This window comes from Pan paniscus, chromosome 12, assembly GCF_029289425.2.
Source record: "Pan paniscus chromosome 12, NHGRI_mPanPan1-v2.0_pri, whole genome shotgun sequence".
Taxonomy (NCBI): domain Eukaryota; kingdom Metazoa; phylum Chordata; class Mammalia; order Primates; family Hominidae; genus Pan; species Pan paniscus.
In genome coordinates this window covers 80,253,038-80,275,285 of record NC_073261.2, presented here as the reverse complement: position 1 = coordinate 80,275,285, position 22,248 = coordinate 80,253,038, and the positions used below count along the sequence as shown (strand labels likewise).

The 22,248-nt window shown below is 43.6% G+C and overlaps 1 protein-coding gene across 4 annotated transcripts in view; it reads left to right on the top strand.

Moving 5' to 3' along the window:
* The window catches only part of PRKCE (protein kinase C epsilon), a 536,579-nt gene that overhangs the window by 475,478 nt on the left and 38,853 nt on the right, over positions 1 to 22,248 (top strand). For all 4 annotated transcript variants that reach the window (XM_055108017.2, XM_003822657.6, XM_063594977.1 and 1 more), the window contains one exon: positions 16,916 to 17,054. In XM_055108017.2, the coding sequence (XP_054963992.1) occupies positions 16,916 to 17,054 (139 nt within the window). The remainder of the gene's footprint in view (positions 1 to 16,915; positions 17,055 to 22,248) is intronic.

The following is a 22,248-nucleotide window of genomic DNA, read 5'->3' as shown; positions in this document are numbered from 1 at the left end:
GTGAGACTAAGACATTGTATTCACGTAGTATTAATACTAAATCAGAGTAATCTTCAGACTTAGGCCTGAGAGACGTCACGTTCTCCTGCTCAATCTCAGGCATCTCTGCCTTGCTGTTCCTTAAGTAGCATCATAGAAGCTCCTTGTTTTGGTAAACGTTCCCTAATCTTTATGTCTTCGATCTTTTAATCACTTTTCCAGTGGCCCCAAATATAGATCTGTGGTTGACCATTAAAAATAAGGTTGATAAGCCAATGAAGTGTCATCATTGAGAAGTCAGGGCTGGATAACCACACACCTAAAGACCTTCTGCACTGGAAATGTTGGTGATCCTGGGGAGAGACCACCAGAGAGTGACCAGGCAGTCAGTATTTCTGGTCCTGCTCGTGGGCACTTGACTCTGGAGCAGGTGCTATGAACTTGAGGAAAATATGGATGCCATAGCAGATGTGGGTCCTTCTTGGAGGAGCTCAGGGCTTCTCAGGACCTCCTCCACCACCTAGCCTAGACACTGGGTGGTTAAGAGTTTGCCTCTGAGTTTCAAATCTTAGTTTCCCACTCCTATACTAGCTGTGGGCCCCTGAGCAAGACGTGCACCCTCTCTAGGTCTCAGATTTGTCATCTTTAAAATGGGAGTGATGATAGTACCCATTTCAGAGTTTGGGGGAGAATTTGAGGAGCTCCTCCACATGAGGCGCACTAGTAAAGGCTCATCAGCACCGTCAGTGAGCACAGGGTCTTCATGGTTTTCTCCTTGTTTCACACGTGGATGGCAGAAGCCAAATCTCAGAATGATACCTCCCATCCAAGGAAGGTGGGGGCCCATGGCAGGTGCTCAGTACGTAGCTGTTGATGAGTGGAAAAGAAACAAGGGCATGGACCAGAGTTAATCTCAGCATGTACGTTCACAGCACTTTTACTCCTCAATGTTATTTTATTTTTTTATATGTGTTGATTGTCGCTTTCCACACTAGGATATAAATGCCAAGAGGACAGGGAACGTGTTTCCATAGTGCCAAGAACAGCGCATGTTATGTGGTAGTCACTCCATGAATATTTGAATGCATGAGTGTATGGGTTTTTTTCTATGAAAAGGAACAAGCTGATGAGGAGCCTGTGGGCAGCCTCTGCCCTGGAACCTCCGAGCCCTGGGCTGACTGTCTCATTCTTCCGTCGGGCACTCCAGGCAGCCTCGTGTTCATGCTGGCTGAAGGCTGCCCACAGGAAGCTGCCTGTGCCTGCTCCTTGCCCCAGCAAACTACAGGGCCCAGGGCAGAGCCTTGCAGACTGGAAGCTGCTGAGTTATGTTGTAAGACTCGCTGGGAAGTGCTGCCATTCCGATTTATTATTTTAATTGTTTTATAGTTTATACTTATGCCCTGCAGTGATTTTCCATTAAATCAGAACACTTATGTTTTCAAAAAAGAGCAGGTATGGTTGTGGGTGTATATCTTAACAGCTAATCTCTGGCAATAAAAGCTGTTTGACAGTCATCAACAGATTAGGAAATTAGTATTTGTTTAATTAACCTCCCTTAGGGACTATTAGCACATGAAAATAACGAGTTTTTTTTAACCTGATAAGATGACAGATTTTGTTCTTGTGTATTCTTAAGGTTTCAGGTATAATTGTTTTTGTGGTTGTTTTCATTTTTATTAGCATAAACCATTGGGTTGGTAAAAATAATTACAAAATTGGAAAGAGACAAATAACACAAAGTATAATCTAATAAGTTACAATTAAACTTTTATTAATTTTATGTCATATTTACACTATATGTATATATTATACCACATAAAATATAAATATGCATATATGAATATACTATTACATATATTAATCATACTATATACTTTATCATACAAACTTTGTTATACATTATATATACTTTGTTATATATAAGTATATAGTATGATTAATATAACATGACATAGATATATAGAAACGTTGAGAGTTACATGTTGTCTGCCTACAGTCTCACAACACATGTTAATTATCTTTTCAGTTTTCACTGAAGTTTCAATTTTTGTCATAGCACTTGCTAAAATAAATTTTTAAGTCATGATTTCTTTATTTCAGAATAGACTGCTTAAAGGATTTATTTGTCATAGATCTGAACCACCAACAAATTCCACATTCCTTTCTTCAGTTTGTTCAAAGCACTTGCTTTCTGGCTGAGAAATATTCCTTCCGCAGACCTCATTGCTCTGTTTCCACTTGGTCTGGCTCATTTGCTGGCCAGCTAACCTACCCACACGTAGCTTCATTAGAAAACACATTAAGATATGTCCTGTACACAGGTAGAAAGTGCTGCTTGTTTTGGACCCTTAGAGTAGCTTGAGAAGAGTAAAACTGCAAATGCTAAATGTGGGTCTGCTGTACTTCGTGTGCGCACCCTTGTGCCATCAGGATACTTCCATGACCTGAATCACAATTGAGAGACTTTGCTTAAAAACTGGGGGTCACTTTTTCCCAAAGCAGAGATAGGTTATCTTTTTTGAGTACCTGTCTTCCTTGAATGTAACTTACTAATATTTCATCCACATCTATGGCCAAACAACCTGCTCTAGTGTGAGGATAAATCCAGCTGGTGACCACCAGCAAAGTCAGGGATTGAACAGCACTCTGAATTTTAGCTGAATGGCCTCAAGAAAATCCAAATCTTGCTCCAAGTAGAGTCTTTGGGTTAAAGAAGGTAAAAGGAAGCAGTTGGCTGGGGATGGAGTCAGAGGCAGGGGTGAGGCCGTGGCCTTCAGGAGGGCCCTGGAGAGGGAACTCTAGACTCTTCCTGCCAGGATTTGAGAAGTGGTCTTGAAGCTGTGCCCCATGCCTTATCACCTCTGCTGACTCTCCTGGATCTTCTGATACATCTCTGCAAGTTCCCTGGGGGAAGTTACATTTCAAGCCATAAGGGTCCACCTTAGCTCAATGACACTGAGCAGATTTGCAAGTAGTTCAGAAGGGATCACAGTTTAGGGAAGGGTGATTTTTAAAAAGGAGGAAGTAAAGAAATGTCCAGAGTATGGGCACCCCTTCTGATGGGCCTGGTGGAGTGGAGAGGAAAGAGAGGGCCCAGGAACACTCAGCTGATTTGGGCTGGGTCACCATTGCCCCAACTAACCTGCTCCTCAGGGACAGCCTAGGATTGGCAAAGGAGAAGCTGCTGGATCCTTCTTGGTTGGAAGACTGGAAGGCATGTGGAGAACATGGAGCTCTGGTGGGTTTTCTCTGAATAGGGTTCTTCCCACATGCAGACTCTACTGCCTTGAAAAAGGGCATGTCTCCCAGTGTCACTCCAAGAGTTATTGCTTGCTTTCTTTTTTTCCCCAAGTGGAATTCTGGAACTCTCCTTTCCCATTGGCAGGTTTGAGGTTTACAGTTACTTTCTTTACTAAAGCTATTCACTGGGCAGACCCTGATACACAATGCCTCTATTAGTCTGGAAAGTCTTTTCTCAAAAGATACAGCCAATTATTATTTTTATTATTATTATTTATTATTTCTAAATCAGAGTCTCAAAGCATAAAAAGAAAAAATAAATAAATATAAGTAAGGGCATGTGACTTTATCTGCCTGGGCCTCAGCTGGATAAAAAGACCTCTGAACCACCCAAGTTCAGAGCCCTTCACTGACTGACCACGCTCTTTGTTTGAGATTCTCTTTTTGGGTTTCCCAAACACCAGAGTCCTCGGTGGTTGCTCTGTCCCAAGTCCCAACCATCAAGCGTTGTGCTTGCTTACAGATCATTTCCAGCCCTCTTCTCTTGTCACACTATATGTGATCCTTTTCTCAAAAAATCTCACCCACATTCATTGTTTTCCTCCAGCCCAAACCTTCACATATCACACCTAGTCAGCATGTCCAGTGAGGTGCTTCCAAGGGACCAATAATGTTCAGCATGCACGAGCTGAACTGCTGCTATCCTCCTGCCTCCCTCCAAAACCTGGGCCTTCCTGGTATGTCATAAGTGCTCAGTAGATGTCCATCACATGGAGAAATGGAGGCTGTCTTTATCTCTAATCACCTTTGATTTTGTAAACTCTACCAGATTATGTCCTCCCTGATGAAGAGGAGGACTCTTCTTAACCGGCCTCATTCGCCTGAGCCTGTGCAGCCTCGTTGTCCATCAAACCACAGGTCTAGGCCCATAACAGGGCATAAGCACAGCCCTGTACCCCTTCTTATTGGCATATATGCATATATGCACACGTGCGTGCACAAACACATTTCTTAGCCGTTGGAAAGCACCGCATGGTCTTAAAGCAAATACCTTCCATGGCCAAATTAAACAAATACAAATGTAAGACTTCTTTTTTAAGAATAATAAAATCTGTTTTCTGTCCCTTCAGAGGTCAGTCCATTTTCAGCCTCCTAACCTTGAATGAGGCCTCTGATATCCTCTAAGTAACTTGGGTGACCCCCACTTTGCAGGAAGACGTGCCTTCCCTACATCCCCGTCAAATTGTGTGGAGTTACATTTGTGTTTCCTCAGCTCTTTATCTGGGCTGGGGTGACCTAAAAGGGGCTAACCAATCTCCTAGCACGTGGCTCCTTATGTGGCTGGACATGGAAGACATACGCCTACTAGTTTTGGCAGCTTCTGGTCCTGACAAAGGAGCTTGAAGTGCGGTTTTCTGGCCTTCCTGTCCGGGAATTCTGGACCCGGTATTGGGTTCTACGGTCCACTTCCGCCAGGCTCCAAGAACGCCCCCAGAAAGGTTACTCTTGGTCCTTTAGCTGGAGTGGCCCTTTCTGTGATGACAGAGTGCTGGCTGGACTTGGAGCTACAAATCTCTGGGCCCAAAAGAGGTGAAACCAGCAATCCTTGCCTTCTAAGGCAGTGATGATGTCCTGTTTCTCCCTCTGGTTTTAGAACTTGCCATCCTAGTACTCTGGCCTCATGTCCATCTCTCCTTCTAGACCCTAGACCTCTCCTTGAAAACAGGGATTGTGTCTTTCTTCCCTCTCCCTATCCTGAAACAGACTCTAAGTAGAAACTCAATAATTATTATAGAATTATTACATAGTAGGGGCAAGTAGTCAATGAATATATCAGTAATTGTAATCATGCTGCCAATTTGATGGACGCTAAAATGGACTTCATAGAGACCCTGCCCATCATTTCATTCTGACATTCAGTGAACATTGAATACTGGGTACTTTGCAGGGCCCTGAGGACCAATCATCATTTCGTTCTGACATTCAGTGAACATTGAATACTGGGTACTTTGCAGGGCCCTGAGGACCAATCTGTGAACACGAAGGCACCATCTCTGTTCTCCTGGAGTTCATGTGAGGAAACGAATAATGCTCAAGGCAATAAGCAAAATAATGACAAATTGTCATTGTTGTAGAGGAGCTGACCAAAGTGCTGTGACTGACATTAAAGGAAGGGTTGGGGGTGGTAGTGAGGGGCTGCTTCAGGTAAAGTGGCCAAGAGAGGCATCTTTGGGGTAAAGGCAGAGACCTCACAACAAGAGGGTGTTGCTTGGTTCTCTTCCTGAGTATAATAGGGAGAATGGGTTGGAGAGTGCAAGAGAATGTTGGATTCAGCTGCCTCTGATGGTTTTGGCCTTAGTTTTAATAATTTTCAATAAAAATGTTTTAGTCATTCCATACATTATCTGGAAATGTGTGTTCATATCATCTGGCTGCTTGGGGCCACGATCTGTGAATTCACTTTTCTGCTCTTATTCCTTCATCCATTTGACCAGTAGGTATTGAGACACTGGGATGCATCAGACACTGTGGGAACTTGGAGACCCTACCCTTATGGAATGGTCCCTTGTGGAGGATAGACACTCATAGTGGAACAGGAGACAGGGACCATCTGAAGGTTCCTCTGGCCTTCTAGCCTTTTCCATCATCATACACTCTCCTGATCCAAACTGGATGGATGAGGCTAGAAGGCCATGGGGGACCACAAAGGGCCTCTCACACCATGCTAACAACCCTGCTTCTGGGGTGCCATTGAAGAATGCAAGCAGCAGGGGAGCATCATCTGATTTACATTTCGTGTAAAAATGCCTGCTGGCAAAGGTTTGCTCCAAAGTGGAAAGGGAAAACATTTGGTGTGCAACAGCCAGGACTGCAAGTTCAAGCAAGTTCTTTCACGGGCTCCAGCTGCCTTCGCTTCCTGGATCTTAGACTGGAAAGGCCCTTGGGGATTAACTCATCCAGCCGTCTTATCTCATATTTGAGGACAGTAATGCTCAGAAAAGTGACTTGCTTGTGGTCACTCTGTCCTGGGCTCTGCCCAAACAGCTATTTTGATGACCAAGTTGATTGGCCTGGAGAGAGATAGGGGAACTAGGTGTAAGTGTCACGACGGATCGTCAGGGTAGCTCACCCACATGCTGGAAACACAAGGCAATGCCTGCTTCCCCTCAGCAGGGATCAGGATTTTATCCATGAATATTAAGGATAAGAATGTACTTTCATTATTGTGGGTTAAAAAAAGTAATTGGATGATCATGCAATCAGATAAGCAATTCTGTAGTGATTCCAAGGCTTAATGCCCAGGTACAGCCACAGGCTGTTTATTATTATTTTTTCTATTGGCGGGATCAACCAGGTACCAGGCTATTTATTTTGGCTTCAAACCGAGATGTTGTTTGACACCTCAGGCTTCCAGCTGTCAGTGTAGTGGCTAAAAGTCTTCTCTCTCCAGTTGAGAGGACATCTATTTGATCAAAATAGCATTGTCTGGCTTATCTGTTACATCTTATAAGCATGTTTCCATGAGTTAGAAACAACCACCACCCCAACAACAACTGTGTTCTCTATCCCATGAAAGGGCGGGCGCGTGGACACAATGTATATATTTTTCTCCTCAAACAACACAGTGAAGTGATTCAGAGCATGGAAGTGGGGTCAGGCAGGGTGGACTCTGTTGCTCACTCACCACCTGTGTGTCCTGGGCCAGTCAAGTAACCCCTCAAACTCTTTTTCCTCATCTAGCAGGTAGGGATAATAACAGTCTTACCAGATTCACAGAGCACTTGTGGGATTAAATGAAGTAAGAGATAGAAAAGATTTGACACTGAGCTTGGGATACAAAAACATTTGGAAGAAGAAAAGTAGTTAATTGTGTTGCTCCTAAATGATTGAATTTTCCTATGCAAAGACTTGGAGAGATTTTCCCTGGAGTTGGCCCAGAATGAAATATTATCTTTGACTCTCGGTTATCAGCACTGCAATGGAGAACTTGAAAAAAATTTACCTTGGGCTCAGAAACAAATTATGCTTTTTTTTTTTTTTTTTTTTTATGGAGGGGCAATAGACGCACTTTGCTTGTCTTTGTGTTTGGCCTCTGGTGGTCTTTGAGGGACTTGCTTCCTGAGAGTGATGGGAGGTGCCTGTGTAGAGAATGTCAGGAAGAGGGTGCCTGCCAGTCACCAACATTTGCCACACTGTTGAGCTGGAAAAAACGTCTTTCTCTCAAGTGTATTGTTAAATTTATGAAGGTGCTGGTACCTTCTGCCAGAAGAACCAATATTCCCGTCTGATTGACCACAGTCATTCACAAGTCTCCACTATTTGTCCCAAAACAAGCAGGATTTCTTCATAATCTCCCTCGAGGGCCTACTCTAGGACATGAAGTAATTTTTCTAATCTCTTATCTTCAAGTAACTGGAGGAATTTGCTGTTATTTCTGCAGCACTCAGGCCTGAGCTTTGTGGAATTTGCATGCCAGGGAAGTGAGGGCATTGGAAAACGAGCGAAGAATAAAGGAGCATTACAGGGCTCTTCTGTGGTGAATTTTCAAGTCAAGCATAAAAGAATTGTTTCCTATTCTTTCTGATATGTTAAGGGCCTCACGCGTGCTAACGCTTTGCTAGATGCTGTATGGTTTACAGAAGGAGAGTTTTCTGGCTGTTATTCTTAGGGAATCTACCATCGATATAGAAAAATACAATTTTCCAAATGGGAAATGATAAATTCAGATGAGATAGCTGAGGTGCAGGGTAAAGAAAACAGGATTCCACCAAACATCTACAGTTCAGGTCCCAGTCACCTCCCTAGCCTTGTTTACTCACCCCCACCCCACCTCAAGTTCTTTATCTGCAAACCTATGATGATACCCGCTGCCCAGGGCTGTTGTGGGAAGGAAAGGAATACTGTAGGTGATAGCACACAGTGGCAGCCAGTCCTGAGAAGTTTAAGGGTCTGGAAGCTGTCGCATGAATCCTGTTGATCAACATCTGCACAGCCTCACCCCTACCTGTGAGCCCCACTGTCTTTGCTTTCTTCCCTGGGAACTTTGTGTTTCCGTGCACAGTGTCATTCCCCAGTCCCGGGGAAAGGAATCTTGACTTTCTTACCGGGCTATGCTAAAAGTCTCAGTCAGTTTCATCTCTGTTCCACATCATTTGTCCCTTTCCCCTAAGTTACAGTTGCATATACTTCATATGTTTCATCCCACAGCATCTATCTCAGTGCTTTATACACATAAAAGACCTTAAGTATTTTTCAAAAATAAAAGGAGTTTTAGGGATTTAGTGACTTGCACTGGCAGGGAATGTGTATTTTAAGAAATGAGTGTTAGAGACCCCTGGAGGAGGCAGAATTTCTGGGACATCATGGATCAGGCACTGTGCTAGAGCTTTCGCAGAGGTTACATCATTCCATCATGGCAATACTATCCCCAGTTAACAGATAAGAAAACTAAGTCTTAAAGATATGTTGGACCACCCAACCTTATCCAGCTGGTAAGTGGCAGAGTTGGGATATAGATTCAGAACTGCCTCACTTCTTGTCTGACATCGGGAAGAGAAAATCTGGGGACCCACCCAACATCTCAGATCACATGTAGGCACAAACAACTTCTTATACATAAATTACTATACACAGAATTAGATACATGCATAGCCAAACCTGGGAGGCAATTCTTAGAAGCCAAAATATGTGTTTCAAATTATGCTAGACACATTGCTAGAGACATGAGCAGTCAGTTTCTTTGCTGGGCACAGTGGCTCATGCCTGTAATCCTAGCACTTCAGGAGGCCAAGGCAAGTGGATCATTTGAGGTCAGGAGTTCGAGACCAGCCTGACCAACATGGTGAAACCCTGTCTCTACTAAAATTACAAAAAAAAAAAAAATGATCTGGACAGTAGTAGTGCATGCCTGTAATCCCAGCAACTCAGGAGGCTGAGGCAGGAGAATCACTTGATCCTGGGAGGCGGAGGGTGCACCGAGATAGTGCCACTGCACTCTAGTCTGGACAACAGAGTGAGACCCTGTCTCAAAAAAAAAAAAAAGTCAGTTTCTTGTCAAGTTAGAAGTAGAATTTGACCTACCACTGGTCTCATCCCATCTCCAGCATACCAGCATATATCTTGATACGACATCTTCTTTGCATACCAGTTCTCCCTCAGTCTTAGACCATTTCTTCCCCACCTTGCAGCAAAATCACATTAGGGATCTGTTTGTACTCACTGATGCTTTTCCATTTTCCTACCCTAATAAATTAGTTAGTATAGTTGGTCTTAGAAGTCAAACTTTTTGTTTTTCCCCTGACACTATAACTGCTAGGTCTTATTTCTTTCCTGCTCAAATAGGTTTTATAGAATATTTTAAAAGTACATTGTTTAGGGAATTTCCTTTCTTGTCATGTTGTGATTTTCTGGAAGAGATCTTCACTCCTACCCCAGGAGAGCCTTCGTTGTGCCATCCTGCCTTGAAGTGGGTCTGCCCTGGTAGTGTCTGTGATCCCTTGTGCTCCATGTTCTCCTCACCACAAAGATTTCTTTTCCCAGCCCAGAGGAATTTTAGTCCAAGCATCAAATAGAGATTTCCAACTCATACGTCTCTCATTTTATCTAATAGGTGGTCACAGGCAGTTATGTAGGGTCAGCCCACGCTGCCTCTTACCAGCCATGTGACCTCAGACAAGTTACCTTTTCTGAGCCTCAGTTTCCTCATACATTTAAAAATGTGGGTTGAGGATGCCAATTAGCAGGGTTGGTAGAGTCAGGATTCCCATCTCCTAGGAATAAAATGGCAGAGGATGTGCCAGGCGAATGCACCCTTTCTTTATAGCCAGGATGTGCTTTCCAAATCTCTGTCTGGCTTAGTGATCCGGGCCAGGCCGTGTTAGAGCCCTGAACACTGCTTAAGACTCAGATTAGAGCAGTGGTCGTCAACCAGAGGGCCTGCAAGGGACATTTAGCAATGTCTGGAGCCACAGTTGGTTGTCACAGCTGGAGAGGGGGCATACTAATAGCATCTAATGCATAGGATCTCATAGCATCTAATGCGTAGAGACCAGGGTGCTAGTAAACATCCTGTAGTACACAGCACAACCCCCCACAACACAGGATTATCCAGCCCCAAATGTCAATCTGGTCCCAGCATGCCAAGGTTAAGACACACTGGACTCAAGGGAAGCTGAAGAGCCTGGTTCTTATCACCTTCCTATAGCCCACATCCCAGTTGGCTGTTGGCACTGGAGGAGGAAGTGGGGTTCCATGGAAGTTCTCGTAAGTCTTCAGTCGAGTGGAGAGTAAAGTAGCCATCTATCCAGGTGTCAGGCAACAAGGGCTATCGCAAAGGCATTCAGGCTGAGGGGGAAATGCTAGGAGTGGCCCTCCTAAAATCAGGGACCACCAAAGATGCTATCACCATTATTACTTAGCATTGTTCTTGAGGTTCCAGTCAACACAATCAGACACAAGAAATGAATTAGAAGTATAAATACTAAAAAGGAAGAGGTAAATTAATCATTAATAGCAGACAATTTGAAAAATCCAGGAGAATCAACTGGAAAACTGTTATAAAAATAGAGGGTTCAGTATAATGGCAGGGCACAGAATGATAAACATAAATCAATACCTAGCCTATACATGTGTGAGCAGATAGAAGATATAACGGAAGAAGGCCCCCATTTACCAGAGGAATTTAAAATATAAAATAATAGCCTGGATTATTTTGAAGTGGATTCCATTGCAATTAACACATAAACCCAAAACAACTGTGCTCTAAATAAGATACATGTTTATTTCTTTTTCATATGAAAGTTATCTGAAGGCTGATGGTCCAGTTACCATTCCTAGGACTTAGTCCTTGTCTTTATGGTTGTAGGTGGCTGCTACTACTTTAGGCATTATATCCTCATTCATGCAATATACAGAATATATAGAGGAACATATATATATGTGTGTGTATATATGTGTGTGTATATATATACATATATACATATACATATATATGTGTATATATGTGTGTGTATATATATACATATATACATATACATATATGTGTGTATATATATACATATATACATATACATATATATGTGTGTATATATATACATATATACATATACATATATATGTGTGTATATATATACATATATACATATACATATATATGTGTGTATATATATACATATACATATATATGTGTGTATATATATACATATATACATATACATATATATGTGTGTATATATATACATATATACATATACATATATATGTGTGTATATATATACATATATACATATACATATATATGTGTGTATATATATACATATATACATATACATATATATATATAGAGAGAGAGAGAGAGAGAATATATAGGAGGAAAGAAAAAGAAGAGTAAGGCTCTTCCTTTTAAGGAGACTTCCACATATCTGATTGCCGAGAACTTAGTCACATAACTACACCCAGCTCCAAGGGCAGCTTTTAATTCTAGTTCATGGCTGCGTAGCTATGTGCCTGGCTTAAAAAATAGAAAGTAAATGTTCTCTTACAAAGGAAGAAAGTGAGAATAGATATTGGGACAACCAGCAATCTCCATAAAATGTCATAAGAAATTTACAAGATCTATATGAGAGAATTTTAAAATGCTCCTAAGGGACACAGATGACATGAAAATGGAAAGACACAAAGTATTATTGGACAAGAAGGGAAGACTCAACATCATAAAAATATCAACTCTCCCTAAGTTAATTTATAACTTTAAACATATTCACAATAAAGACATCATCAGGATTGTTTTTTAACTAGACAAATGATTCTAAAGTTCATATGGAAAAATAAACAGGAATGGCCAGGAAATTTTGAAAAATAATAATATGTAGACTGGTACTACCAAGTGTTAAAAGGCATTATAAACCTGCAATAATTAAAAGAGTGTGGTATAGAGTGACGTTATAGAATAAAAGGTACAGGAAAAATCCAAGTGCACATGAGGATTTAGTACTAGTATTTGGTAAAGGTGGTATTTCAGTCAGTGAGGAAAAGATGACCTATTCAACGTATGGGATTGGGACAACTTACTAAGTTTCTGAAAACAAGTGAAGTTGGATATGGATCACACATCTTTTATCAGAACAAGTCCCAAATATATCAAAGACTTACATTTACCAGATGAAAACATAAAAGTACTGGGAGAAACCCTGGGAGAATACTTTTATAACTTTGAAATGGGTAAAGGTTTTCAAATTAAGACATAAAATCCAAACCCATGATATAAAACATCAATTCAATTACATAAAAATAAGTAATATTGGCATGACAAAACCACCATAAGCAATGCCAAAAGTCAAACAAAAAACTGGGATAAGTATTTGCAATTCTTATCTTACTGTATGCCCTTTCATGCATGAAGTTTGTTTCCTAATATAGAATGAGCTCCTAAAAATTGATAAAAAACAAACACCACAAAAGAAAAATGGGCAACAATTCATGGAAAAAAATACAGATCTCTTTTGGATACATGAAAACATGCCCAAACTTACAGAGAAACTTAATAATATAATGAGATACTGTTTTCACCTATCAAATTACCAAATCTTGATAATATACCATGTTGGGAAGGATATCGGAAGCAGGCACTGTCATATATTGCTGATGGACGTATAAATTGTTCTACCACCAAGAAGGGCAGTTTGGCAACATCCATCAAAATTCACATTCTGGTAGTACCTGATTCAGAAATTTCTTTTCTCGGAAATGTGTATAGTTACCTTCACATATGTGCAAAATGTCCTATGCAGATGGTTATCCACAGCAGCACTGTTTGTAATAGCATATACTAGAAGCATCCTAAATGTCCCCCAATAAATACAGTGGATTATTATATAGCCACAGTAAAGAATCAGAAGGCTCTTTAAGTGCCAAGACAGAAAGAGCTTCAATATATTTTAAGTGAAAAAGATAAAGTCTCAAAAAATGTGTACGGTAAGCTCCCATTTAGTTAAATGAGGGGAAATGAACATATAATCATATTTTCTTATTTATATTTAAAGTATGATCAAGAGAATACACAGGGCATGAATAAAAAGAAATCGCCTGTAGAGAGAGAAAAGGGTGACTAGGGAATGGATGCAGGAGGGAGAATTTTTACTGCATGCCCTTTCATACTTTCTGGTTTTTTGAACACATGAAAGTATTACCTATTGAAGAAAAATTGAATGCAACTTTAAATAGATAAATGAGTATAGGCTAGTCACATTGGCTCACATATTGGGAAAGAAATTTTGCTGGATTTTCCCCCCTCTATTAAAAAAAGACCCCCCTCCTTAAAATATGTCCCATTCCTCAAAAGTACCCTGGCCTTGTATTTGAGGACCAAGTACACAGGGACTAATATCTGGGCAGTTGTCCCTCTTTGCAAAGCCGTCAGTCTCCAGCAAGTTTGATGAGCACTTGCTACACGCCTGGCCATGTCCTGAACACTGAACACCATGGGAACTCTCAGGAGAATAGACAGCCTGCCCGGTTCTGCCCTGCCAGCAGGACCCCAAAGTAGGCAAGGCTGGGAAACCATTATTCCCAGTCCTCCTCCCCAGGAAGGTCTACAGGCCCCTAGCAAAGAGGCAGCACTGAAAACATACAGGCAGGAGACTCCTGGGGCAGGAATAAGGAGTGGAAATTCAGAGGTCCTGGGGTAGCAGTGCTGGTAAGAAAACCATGAAGGAATCTCTTAGGGAAGGACTAGCTCTTTCTCTTCCTACCACCTTCCACCTCCACTGCATCCTGCCCCTACACCCACCCCTGAGCCATCATGGCCCTGGGCTTCCCTGAGCTATCCCATCCACTGAAACCCTACTCGTGAACTGCTTGCCACTGAGAGCCCAGTGCCGGGCAAGTTTAGTCCCAGAGGTGTGAGCTCTTTTGTTTATAATGGAACCGAAGACCCCCAGAGAAATAGAAAGTCCTAACAATCGCCCTTCTGGCTCCCGGAAGTCTTTGGACCCACTCTTAACTTTTTCTGTCATTAAGGAAAGGAACTTAAGTCCCTAACTCTTCCTGGACTTGGTTTTATATGGACAGTTAGAGTTTTCAAGAAATACAGAGGGGGAATTGGAGGAAGTGACCAGGGGCGGGCTTCAGGCCTCAGTGGCAAGACAGCAGGAAGAAGCATTTTGGCCAGGGCCTCCCCCAGTCATAGCCAAGGGCAGCTGCTGCATGCTGCCTGCAGACCATGCTTGGCTGTGGCAGCCACCCTGGACCACCTTTCCCCTGGGGAGAAGAAAGGGTAGAAAGCAAAGGGAGGGTGAGCATCTGGGGCCAGTGCAGGGGCAGGCAAAGAAGAGCAGGAGCTGGGAAGCAGTGAGGACTTCCTCCTTCTTTGCCCCACCTGAGGCAACCCTGGGCAGAAGGAAAGGCGGAGCCTTGCAGCCTGAGTCAGAAAAGGGGCAAGGTTCAAGCTGGCTTGGAATCTTCTGAATCCATTCAATTTATACAAAATTAGAAGAAGTCCTTCCTCAGACATAACAAAGGCTTTAAAAAGAGTGCTTAGGAGGTGGCATTTGGGGTATTTTATAAAGTTGGGCTTGGTGGCTGGCATTGGAGGAAGTCAACCAATGTGAAGGCAGGAGGGCAGAGGAGCGCAGCACACAGGGACAAGCACACTGGCTTGCAGAGCAGATCCACCAAGCCTTCACCACCTGTAATCACCTACCTTCTTCCAGCTTCCATTGACGTATTTCTGTAAGGGTAGTTGCCACGTGTGCTCCTCCTAACTCACAGAGCTATGCAATGGAACTGTTTAATGGAATTCACAGTGCTGAGCGTGGATCATGAACTGGGAGGTGCTTCCCACACATAAAGAAGCATCATTGTTGTTCCTTTTCCAATTAGTATCACCATTGTGCTGATCGTGTGTGTCATGGGGGTTGGCAGCACTGGATACTACAAAATAGGGATAGAGGGGCATGTGACTTAGTGGGGCCCCAGCTGTCAGCTTCTCAAGGACTCAGACATTTGCAAGTGGGCAGTTAGTTCACCCAGTTCCCTTGAACTTGGTTCCTTCATGAAGAAAGTGAGTGTGACAATGTTAAAGACCTTCTACTTTCACGCACATCTCATTAGTCCTTCAAAAATAAGCCTACAAGCAGGAGCGTGTCATTCTGATTCACCAGATAAGGTCACAGACCAGCAAGGTGACTTTACCAGGACAAGGCTACAACCAGTGCTACAAACTCAGGCCCTGGGTCCTGGCCCAGTGTTTGTCTCACTGCTCCATCACCCACAGCCAGAGCTGGGCCTTGACCACACACAGTGACCAGGGTGGGGGTGGGAGAACCCTGGTCCCAGGGGCTCAGCTTGGTTGGGCTCACTGTTCTTTCTGTAGTTCATGAGCATTTGCTTAGAGCAGCATATTTTATATGCTCTTTTTTCTCAAGAAGTCCCAGCTGTAAGCGGAAACGGGGTCATGGGTACAATGCAGGCAGGTCCTAAAGTGCTTCCTGCCCCACCTTTGCACTCAGGCCTGGATCCCTGGCGATGGCCGGAGTTCACGTCTTGACGCCAGCAGACCCCTCCTGCTTTCTGTGTGCAGACAAATGGGCCTTCTTTGCAAGACCCTTCACCCTCCATCCCAGCATGGCTGTTGCGGGGAGCCCAGGGTGGATACCACCACCCAGTCTGGGTTCTTCTACCGCGTCAGGGCTGTGGGTTCCAGGCATGGTGGCAAGGAATTCTTACCCAGAACCCCAAAGTGTAAAACAGGCCCCAAGGGAGCTGCACTGTTTGAGACTGGCATGCCCCTATGGCTCTTGCTTGCTGCACAGAACCACGTGGGCTCTGTGGGTCCAGGTGATTATAAGCAATGTGCCTTCCTTGCTGCCTCCAGACCTTTCCCCCACCCAGCCTGCTTGCCCCTAGGAAAGTGATCTTACAAATGCATTGTGCTCATGCAGGCAGGATGCTTATTGCTGTTAGCATGCATTTCAAATTCTTTTTCCTAGCATTCCAGGCTCTTTGAGCAAAACATTCCTGTCTTGCTTCACCATTCACTAGGGCCCAATTCTCTGGCCTCCTCACTACCTTTTGCATCAGCTATATTGGCCTTCTCCTCTCTCCCATCTTCTCTCCTCACAGTGTATCGAACCCTTATCTTCTAGCCAAGTTTCTCTTGAGGGGCGCTGTTTCCTGGAAGCCCTCACTGCCTGCACTAGCTGTTTGTGGTCTCCCGCTCTGACGCACATTAGCTCTCATAGTGTTCTATAAAGTAGCGCCTGACTCTTAGGTGGTTTTATCTGTTTCGTTGATGTCCCTATGTGTCATGCTGGGACCCCCAGCTGATCCCCATGGTTAGTTCATGAGGGACAGGGGTAGATGCTTCTTTTTTCATAGCAGGATCTGATTAATATGAATGTGGGTGCATAGCCGGGCTTCTATATATACCTACTGACTTAGCTCTATTAAACCACAGCAGTCTTGATATATTCCTGGGGTTACAGAAGTTCCTCCCTCTTGCTGAAGAAAGTGGAGGTGCCGTTAGTGGCTGACTAACATGAGAGAGAGCCCCTGGACTGAGATGGGTTTCAAGAAACACAAGCTTCTTTCAGGACTTTTTTTCTGGAGATTTCCCTAAGATAGGCACATACCTCCAACTCAAGAAGACTATATTGGGGTGAGTGACGTATTGACATTATGGTCCTGGCCTATCTTGCAGGGATTTGAAACTGGACAACATCCTTCTGGATGCAGAAGGTCACTGCAAGCTGGCTGACTTCGGGATGTGCAAGGAAGGGATTCTGAATGGTGTGACGACCACCACGTTCTGTGGGACTCCTGACTACATAGCTCCTGAGGTAAGACCTGTGTGCAAAGGTTCACCTCCTCCTGGTGCCAGGACCGAGGCAGGGTTCCAAACCCATGCACTGGGGTCATCTAGTGGTACTGGGGGAAGGCTCTGGAAATCCAGGATGGATTCTAGGAAGGAGGGAGAAAAGGAAAGGAAAAAAGTTTGCTGATTGATGTCTGTCAAGAAGTCCTAGTGTTGGGGAGATGATGAGTGAAATGAGAGTAACAGGCTATTTCCCAAACCCGGGCAAGTTCTCACTGAACATCTCTTTCCCATCCTAGTCCAGAACCACCAATAAATCTAGGACCAGGAAAAACGTGTTGACTTTTATTATTGTTTTCATGTCTTTAAAATCAGAACAGGGTGGGCACAGTGACTCACATCTGTAATCCCACACTTTGGAAGGCCAAGGCAGGCAGATCGCTTGAGCCCAGGAGTTCAAGACCAGCCTGGGCAACATGGTGAAACCCTGTCTATATAAAAAATACAAAAATTAGCTAGGCATAGTGGTGCAAACCTGTAGTCCCAGCTACTTGGGAGGCTGAGGTGAAAGAATCAATTGAGCCCAGAAGGTTGAGGCTATAGTGAGCCATAATTGCACCATTGCACTCCAGCCTGGGTGACAGAGCAAGACCCTGTCTCAATAAAAAAGAAAAAGTAAAAAATAAAATCAGAATAAAGGAGCATCATTGATCATGGGAGCACTTCACTTTATCAGCTACAATTTGCTGACAGTAAAACTAGGAACTGTTTGCTATTTCCCGCATAGTGGCAGTTCTACGCTGTGAGTACACAGGATGGAGCAGGAAGAGGAGAGTGACTGTGCCTCATTATATACAGATATCAGAGATGTTCACTGTGAAACACTCTAATAGGTTGCCTTTCCTGAAAGTTGTTTGGGATGTTTTGCTCGGCATGAAGTGTTTGTTTGCCTTATTCCTGCCCAAACTGAGAGATAACTAGTGTGATGTGATTCAGATTTAAGACATGGCCTGTCATAGACAATCAAAATGATCTTCATGGTTCTGAGACAGGTAAGATAGGAAAGAAGTACCAATCCCCACTAAACATCGCCCATGGCGGATAGGTATTAGCACATTCAGAGCTCATTTCTTTCAGTGGGCATTGTTTGAGCACGTGCTAGGCACAAAGCAATGTGGAGATAAAGAACTGACTGAGACACTTGTCCCTATTCTAAAGAAGCTTTTGGTCTAAAGGGAGTGATAGATAAGTAAACAACTAATTAAGCAGAATAAATAGGCACATAAAAGAAGATGGTATCCTCAGGGATCAGGAAAGGCTTCTTGGAGCACCTGGTGGATGAATTGAGTTGTAAAGAATGAGGATTTCCTTTGACGGAAGGGATGGGGAGGGTATTCCTGAAAACAACAGGATTGGAACGGGGGCAGGACAGGAAAGGAGGTTCAGTGTCCCTGGGCCCTGGATCCTTTGAGGGCAGGGTCTGTGTTTCTAATCTGGGTACTGCCAGGATCCGGCACACAAATCAGGATCTTAGGAAGGTTTGTTAAAAAATGACAACTTATGACATTCCAACATGAGCAAAGGCCAAGGGACAAAAACATCTTGGTCTTTTCCAGGACAGTTAAAAAGTGTAGCTAGATCATAGGGTTTCCTGGTGCTCATAGTAATGAATGAGATTGGGATAAAGACCCAAGGAATGTGGCTTTGATCCTGTAGGATCTGTGGACCCACTCAGGGTTTCAGTGGAGGAGAGTCCTAGTCAGATCCATCCCAGGAAGAAGGAAGGCCACAGCTGTGCAGATCAGAAGGCAGGGAGTGAGGGACTGATGGTCAGGAGGCTTCACAGACCACACAAGACAGGGGAGGCCTGAGGAACATCTCGAAGTGAAGGTGATGAGTAATAGGTAGTTTCCCTTTAGAACCTTTATCTTCTAAGAGATCTAAAGAGTAGGGATTTCAGTCTTTCTGCAAATGTATTTCCTTAGCAAGAACACTAGGAATTCAGCCTTCAAGGAGCAATAAATGAAAGCGAGAGCTTTCAACAGGGAACTGCTTTTCTCGTGTTCTTCGTTCATTCTTCATTGTCAGAATACTTACTTCCAGTTCCTCTGTAAGTTGATGCCATCGTTCATTCTTCATTGTCAGAATACTCAGTTCCAGTTCCTCTGTAAGTTGATGCCAGAGTCTAACAGTTGACAGCCCATGTTATAGTTAAGGACCCAACCCAAGACAGAACATTCACTTTATAATGAACAAAATAGCCACTCAGCTTTCAGGAAAAGCAGTCCATTGGTGAGACTCACAATGAACAACTCTGATCTCTGTTCACAATGAAGCACAGACACTCTTCCTTCCTGCTCTGGCCTTTGTGCCCACCGTGCAGAAACATCTCTGCACTGGCAATGACAATCCCTGGTCTTGCTGTAGGCAAATTACAGCTGATAAAGGTATTTCTGCCTTCATCGAGGGCTACTGGGAAGATTAAATGAGATTATGCCTCTAAAGCATTAGCCCAGTGCCCAGCCCACAGGGAGTGCTGGCTAAATGGTGGCTTCATGGTTATCATCATTGTTGGGTTGTGTGATGGGATAGGAAACGCAATCCTGAGAATTGAGTCTTGAGTCCAGATTTGACCACAAATGTACACATGAGCATTTGATGACTTGATGAAGTCACAAAATGTTTTTGAGTCTCAGGTTTCTCATCTTTCAGATGGGAGCCATAACTCCTGCCCTACCTACCTCATCAAGCTGCTTTGAGAATCTAATGAGATTAGAGCGTGGAAATGCTTGAGAAAGCAGAAGCCTCTATTCAAATGGGAGAGGTGGTAAGGTGCTGAGCTAACCTCAAAACCAGAGACAGCTTTGGAGGCATGAGGTCTGCCCCAAGGCTTATCTTCCTGCCACATGATATGCCCCATGGCACCCCCTCTGCTTTCCCACTCCCAGCCCCTGCTTCCCAGGAAGTGGCCACCAGCCTTTGGTAATAGCATCGTCAGGGCCAATGCCTTCTCCCTTCTCCCTTCTCCCGAGCTCTGACGCACTTGAGGGGTTGGCTCCAGGTGACTTCCCGTGACATGGAAGCCTTGCCCTTCTGCCCAGATCCACTGCCGACAGTTAATTAGGAAGCAGATAATTAGAGCCAAGCCTAAAAGGAATCTTACAAAAGATGCCACCCAAAATGAGAAGGCTGTGGAAGGGGCCTGGAGCGGGGTGGCAGGGCGGCTCTGTGGTTTCCACAGCACCATCCAGTCTCAGCACACACAAGCCACCTTCTCCCCACCCCCTGAAGGCACAGAACCCAGCTGCCTCCTTCCGAGAAGCTGGAGGGCGGCCACTGTAGCACCCAGTGTGCCCTGAGGCTAGAAGAGAAGGGAGCATGCCCAGTAGATACACACAGTGGCCATGCATGCTAGCCAGTCACAAGATGTTGACTGTCTCCTGGATGATAGAACAGGCTGGCCACGGCAGTGGGCTCAGTAGCATGTTACAGCTCCTACCCTCTGGTACCTTATAGTTGGACTGGTGAGACCGTTGGCCATGAAAAAATAACTAACGACGCAGTGGTATGTGGAAAGTGAGAAAGTGCCTGCAACTCATAGGAACAGGCAGGGGTCTTAAGTTGGGCGCTGTGTCTTTTGAGGTTGAGGGAGGAGTTGGCATTGGCTTTGGAGCATAGCAGAATCACTGGCTCTTCAGGACAGTGGAGCCCATAGCTTTGACCTTACAGCTCAAGGAACACTAACCACTGGGCTTAGACCAAAGGTATTAGCTAAACAGATTACCAGCCCCAAGTAATGTAGAGTTGGCTGCATTTTCTCAAATTCCTTTTCATTCCAAATTCAGAAGATTCTAAACTGTGAGTGTTTTAACTGTTTCTAAATGCTTCTTCTATCCAAATCTTTCTAATTCATCCTAAGCAATTTGTAACCTCTAGAAGGGTATTTTGAGTAGACCACAGAAAGTCCAGGTACTTGAATTCAGCCTCCTCTTCCCTGGCCACCATGAAATCTGAGAACTAAATTGGAGCCTTGTCCCCAGCCTGAGATATTATCTGCCCAAGGTGTCCCATGGGCTGGAATGACTAGGCATGAACTTTGCCTTTTTTTTTCAGGGTCCTCAAAGTGTTCCCCCTTGCAGGATATGCACTCCAACCTTGTTTCTCCTTCCCTTTTTAAAATTCTTTATAGAATTATGGACCTGGATAGGTCATCTCATCCACCCTCCTGTTTCTGGGCAGAGCCATGCCTAATCCCACTCTAATAAGAAGAGAAAATAATTGTGGAATCGGAATGTCACCTCATGATCTCTTCCTTGTAGAGTGGACAGCTCAGCATTTATTTTTCCTCTGGGCCAAACACATCATTGACCTGCTACATATTTATTTTATTTATATATGTTATATTTTAAAGGCATACTGTAAAATACAAAGCTCTATACAGCTGAAAGGTGATATTAAAAATTCTAGTCTTTTCTATTGGATGTCATCTCCATATATATATATATATGTATGTATATATATATGTATTTTTATATATGTATTTATATATGTCATTGACATGCTACATATTTATATGTGCATCTGTGTGTATCATGTATTTATGACATATGTGTATGGAGCACAGATCAAATAGAATAGCCAATCAGAAAAGATCCTTTTTTTTTTTTTTTGAGATAGGGTCTCACTCTGTTACCCAGGTTGAAGTGCAGTCACATGATTATGACTCACTACAGCCTCAACCTCCCAGGCTCAAGTGATTTTTCCACCTCAGCCTTCTGAGAAGGTGAGACTACAGACACGTACCACCATGCCCAGCTAATTTTTTTTAAGAGACAGGGTCTTACCATGTTGCCCAGGCTGGTCTCGAAGTCCTGGACTCAAGTGATCCTCCCACCTCAGCCTCCCAAAGTGCTAGGATTACAGGTGTGAGCCACTGCGCCCAGCCAGAAAAGATGTCTTGTATTCAGTAGCATCATGTCATACATGCATTTAATCTAAGTGATTGACTCTACATATTTGGCTAGAGGAAAAAGAGAGACAGCATAGATAAGACAAGTGACCATTGTCAAAGACAAAATGCACCAGACAATCAAGGAGATGGTTCGATTCTGGCTATTGCAATAGGGGGTTCATTAGTGAAGGTGGCCCCAAAGGAAGGGGGCCTAGGGTTTTGTAGAGGCAGGCAAAGTGGGGGATTCTTCAGTGGATCTTATGGGAAT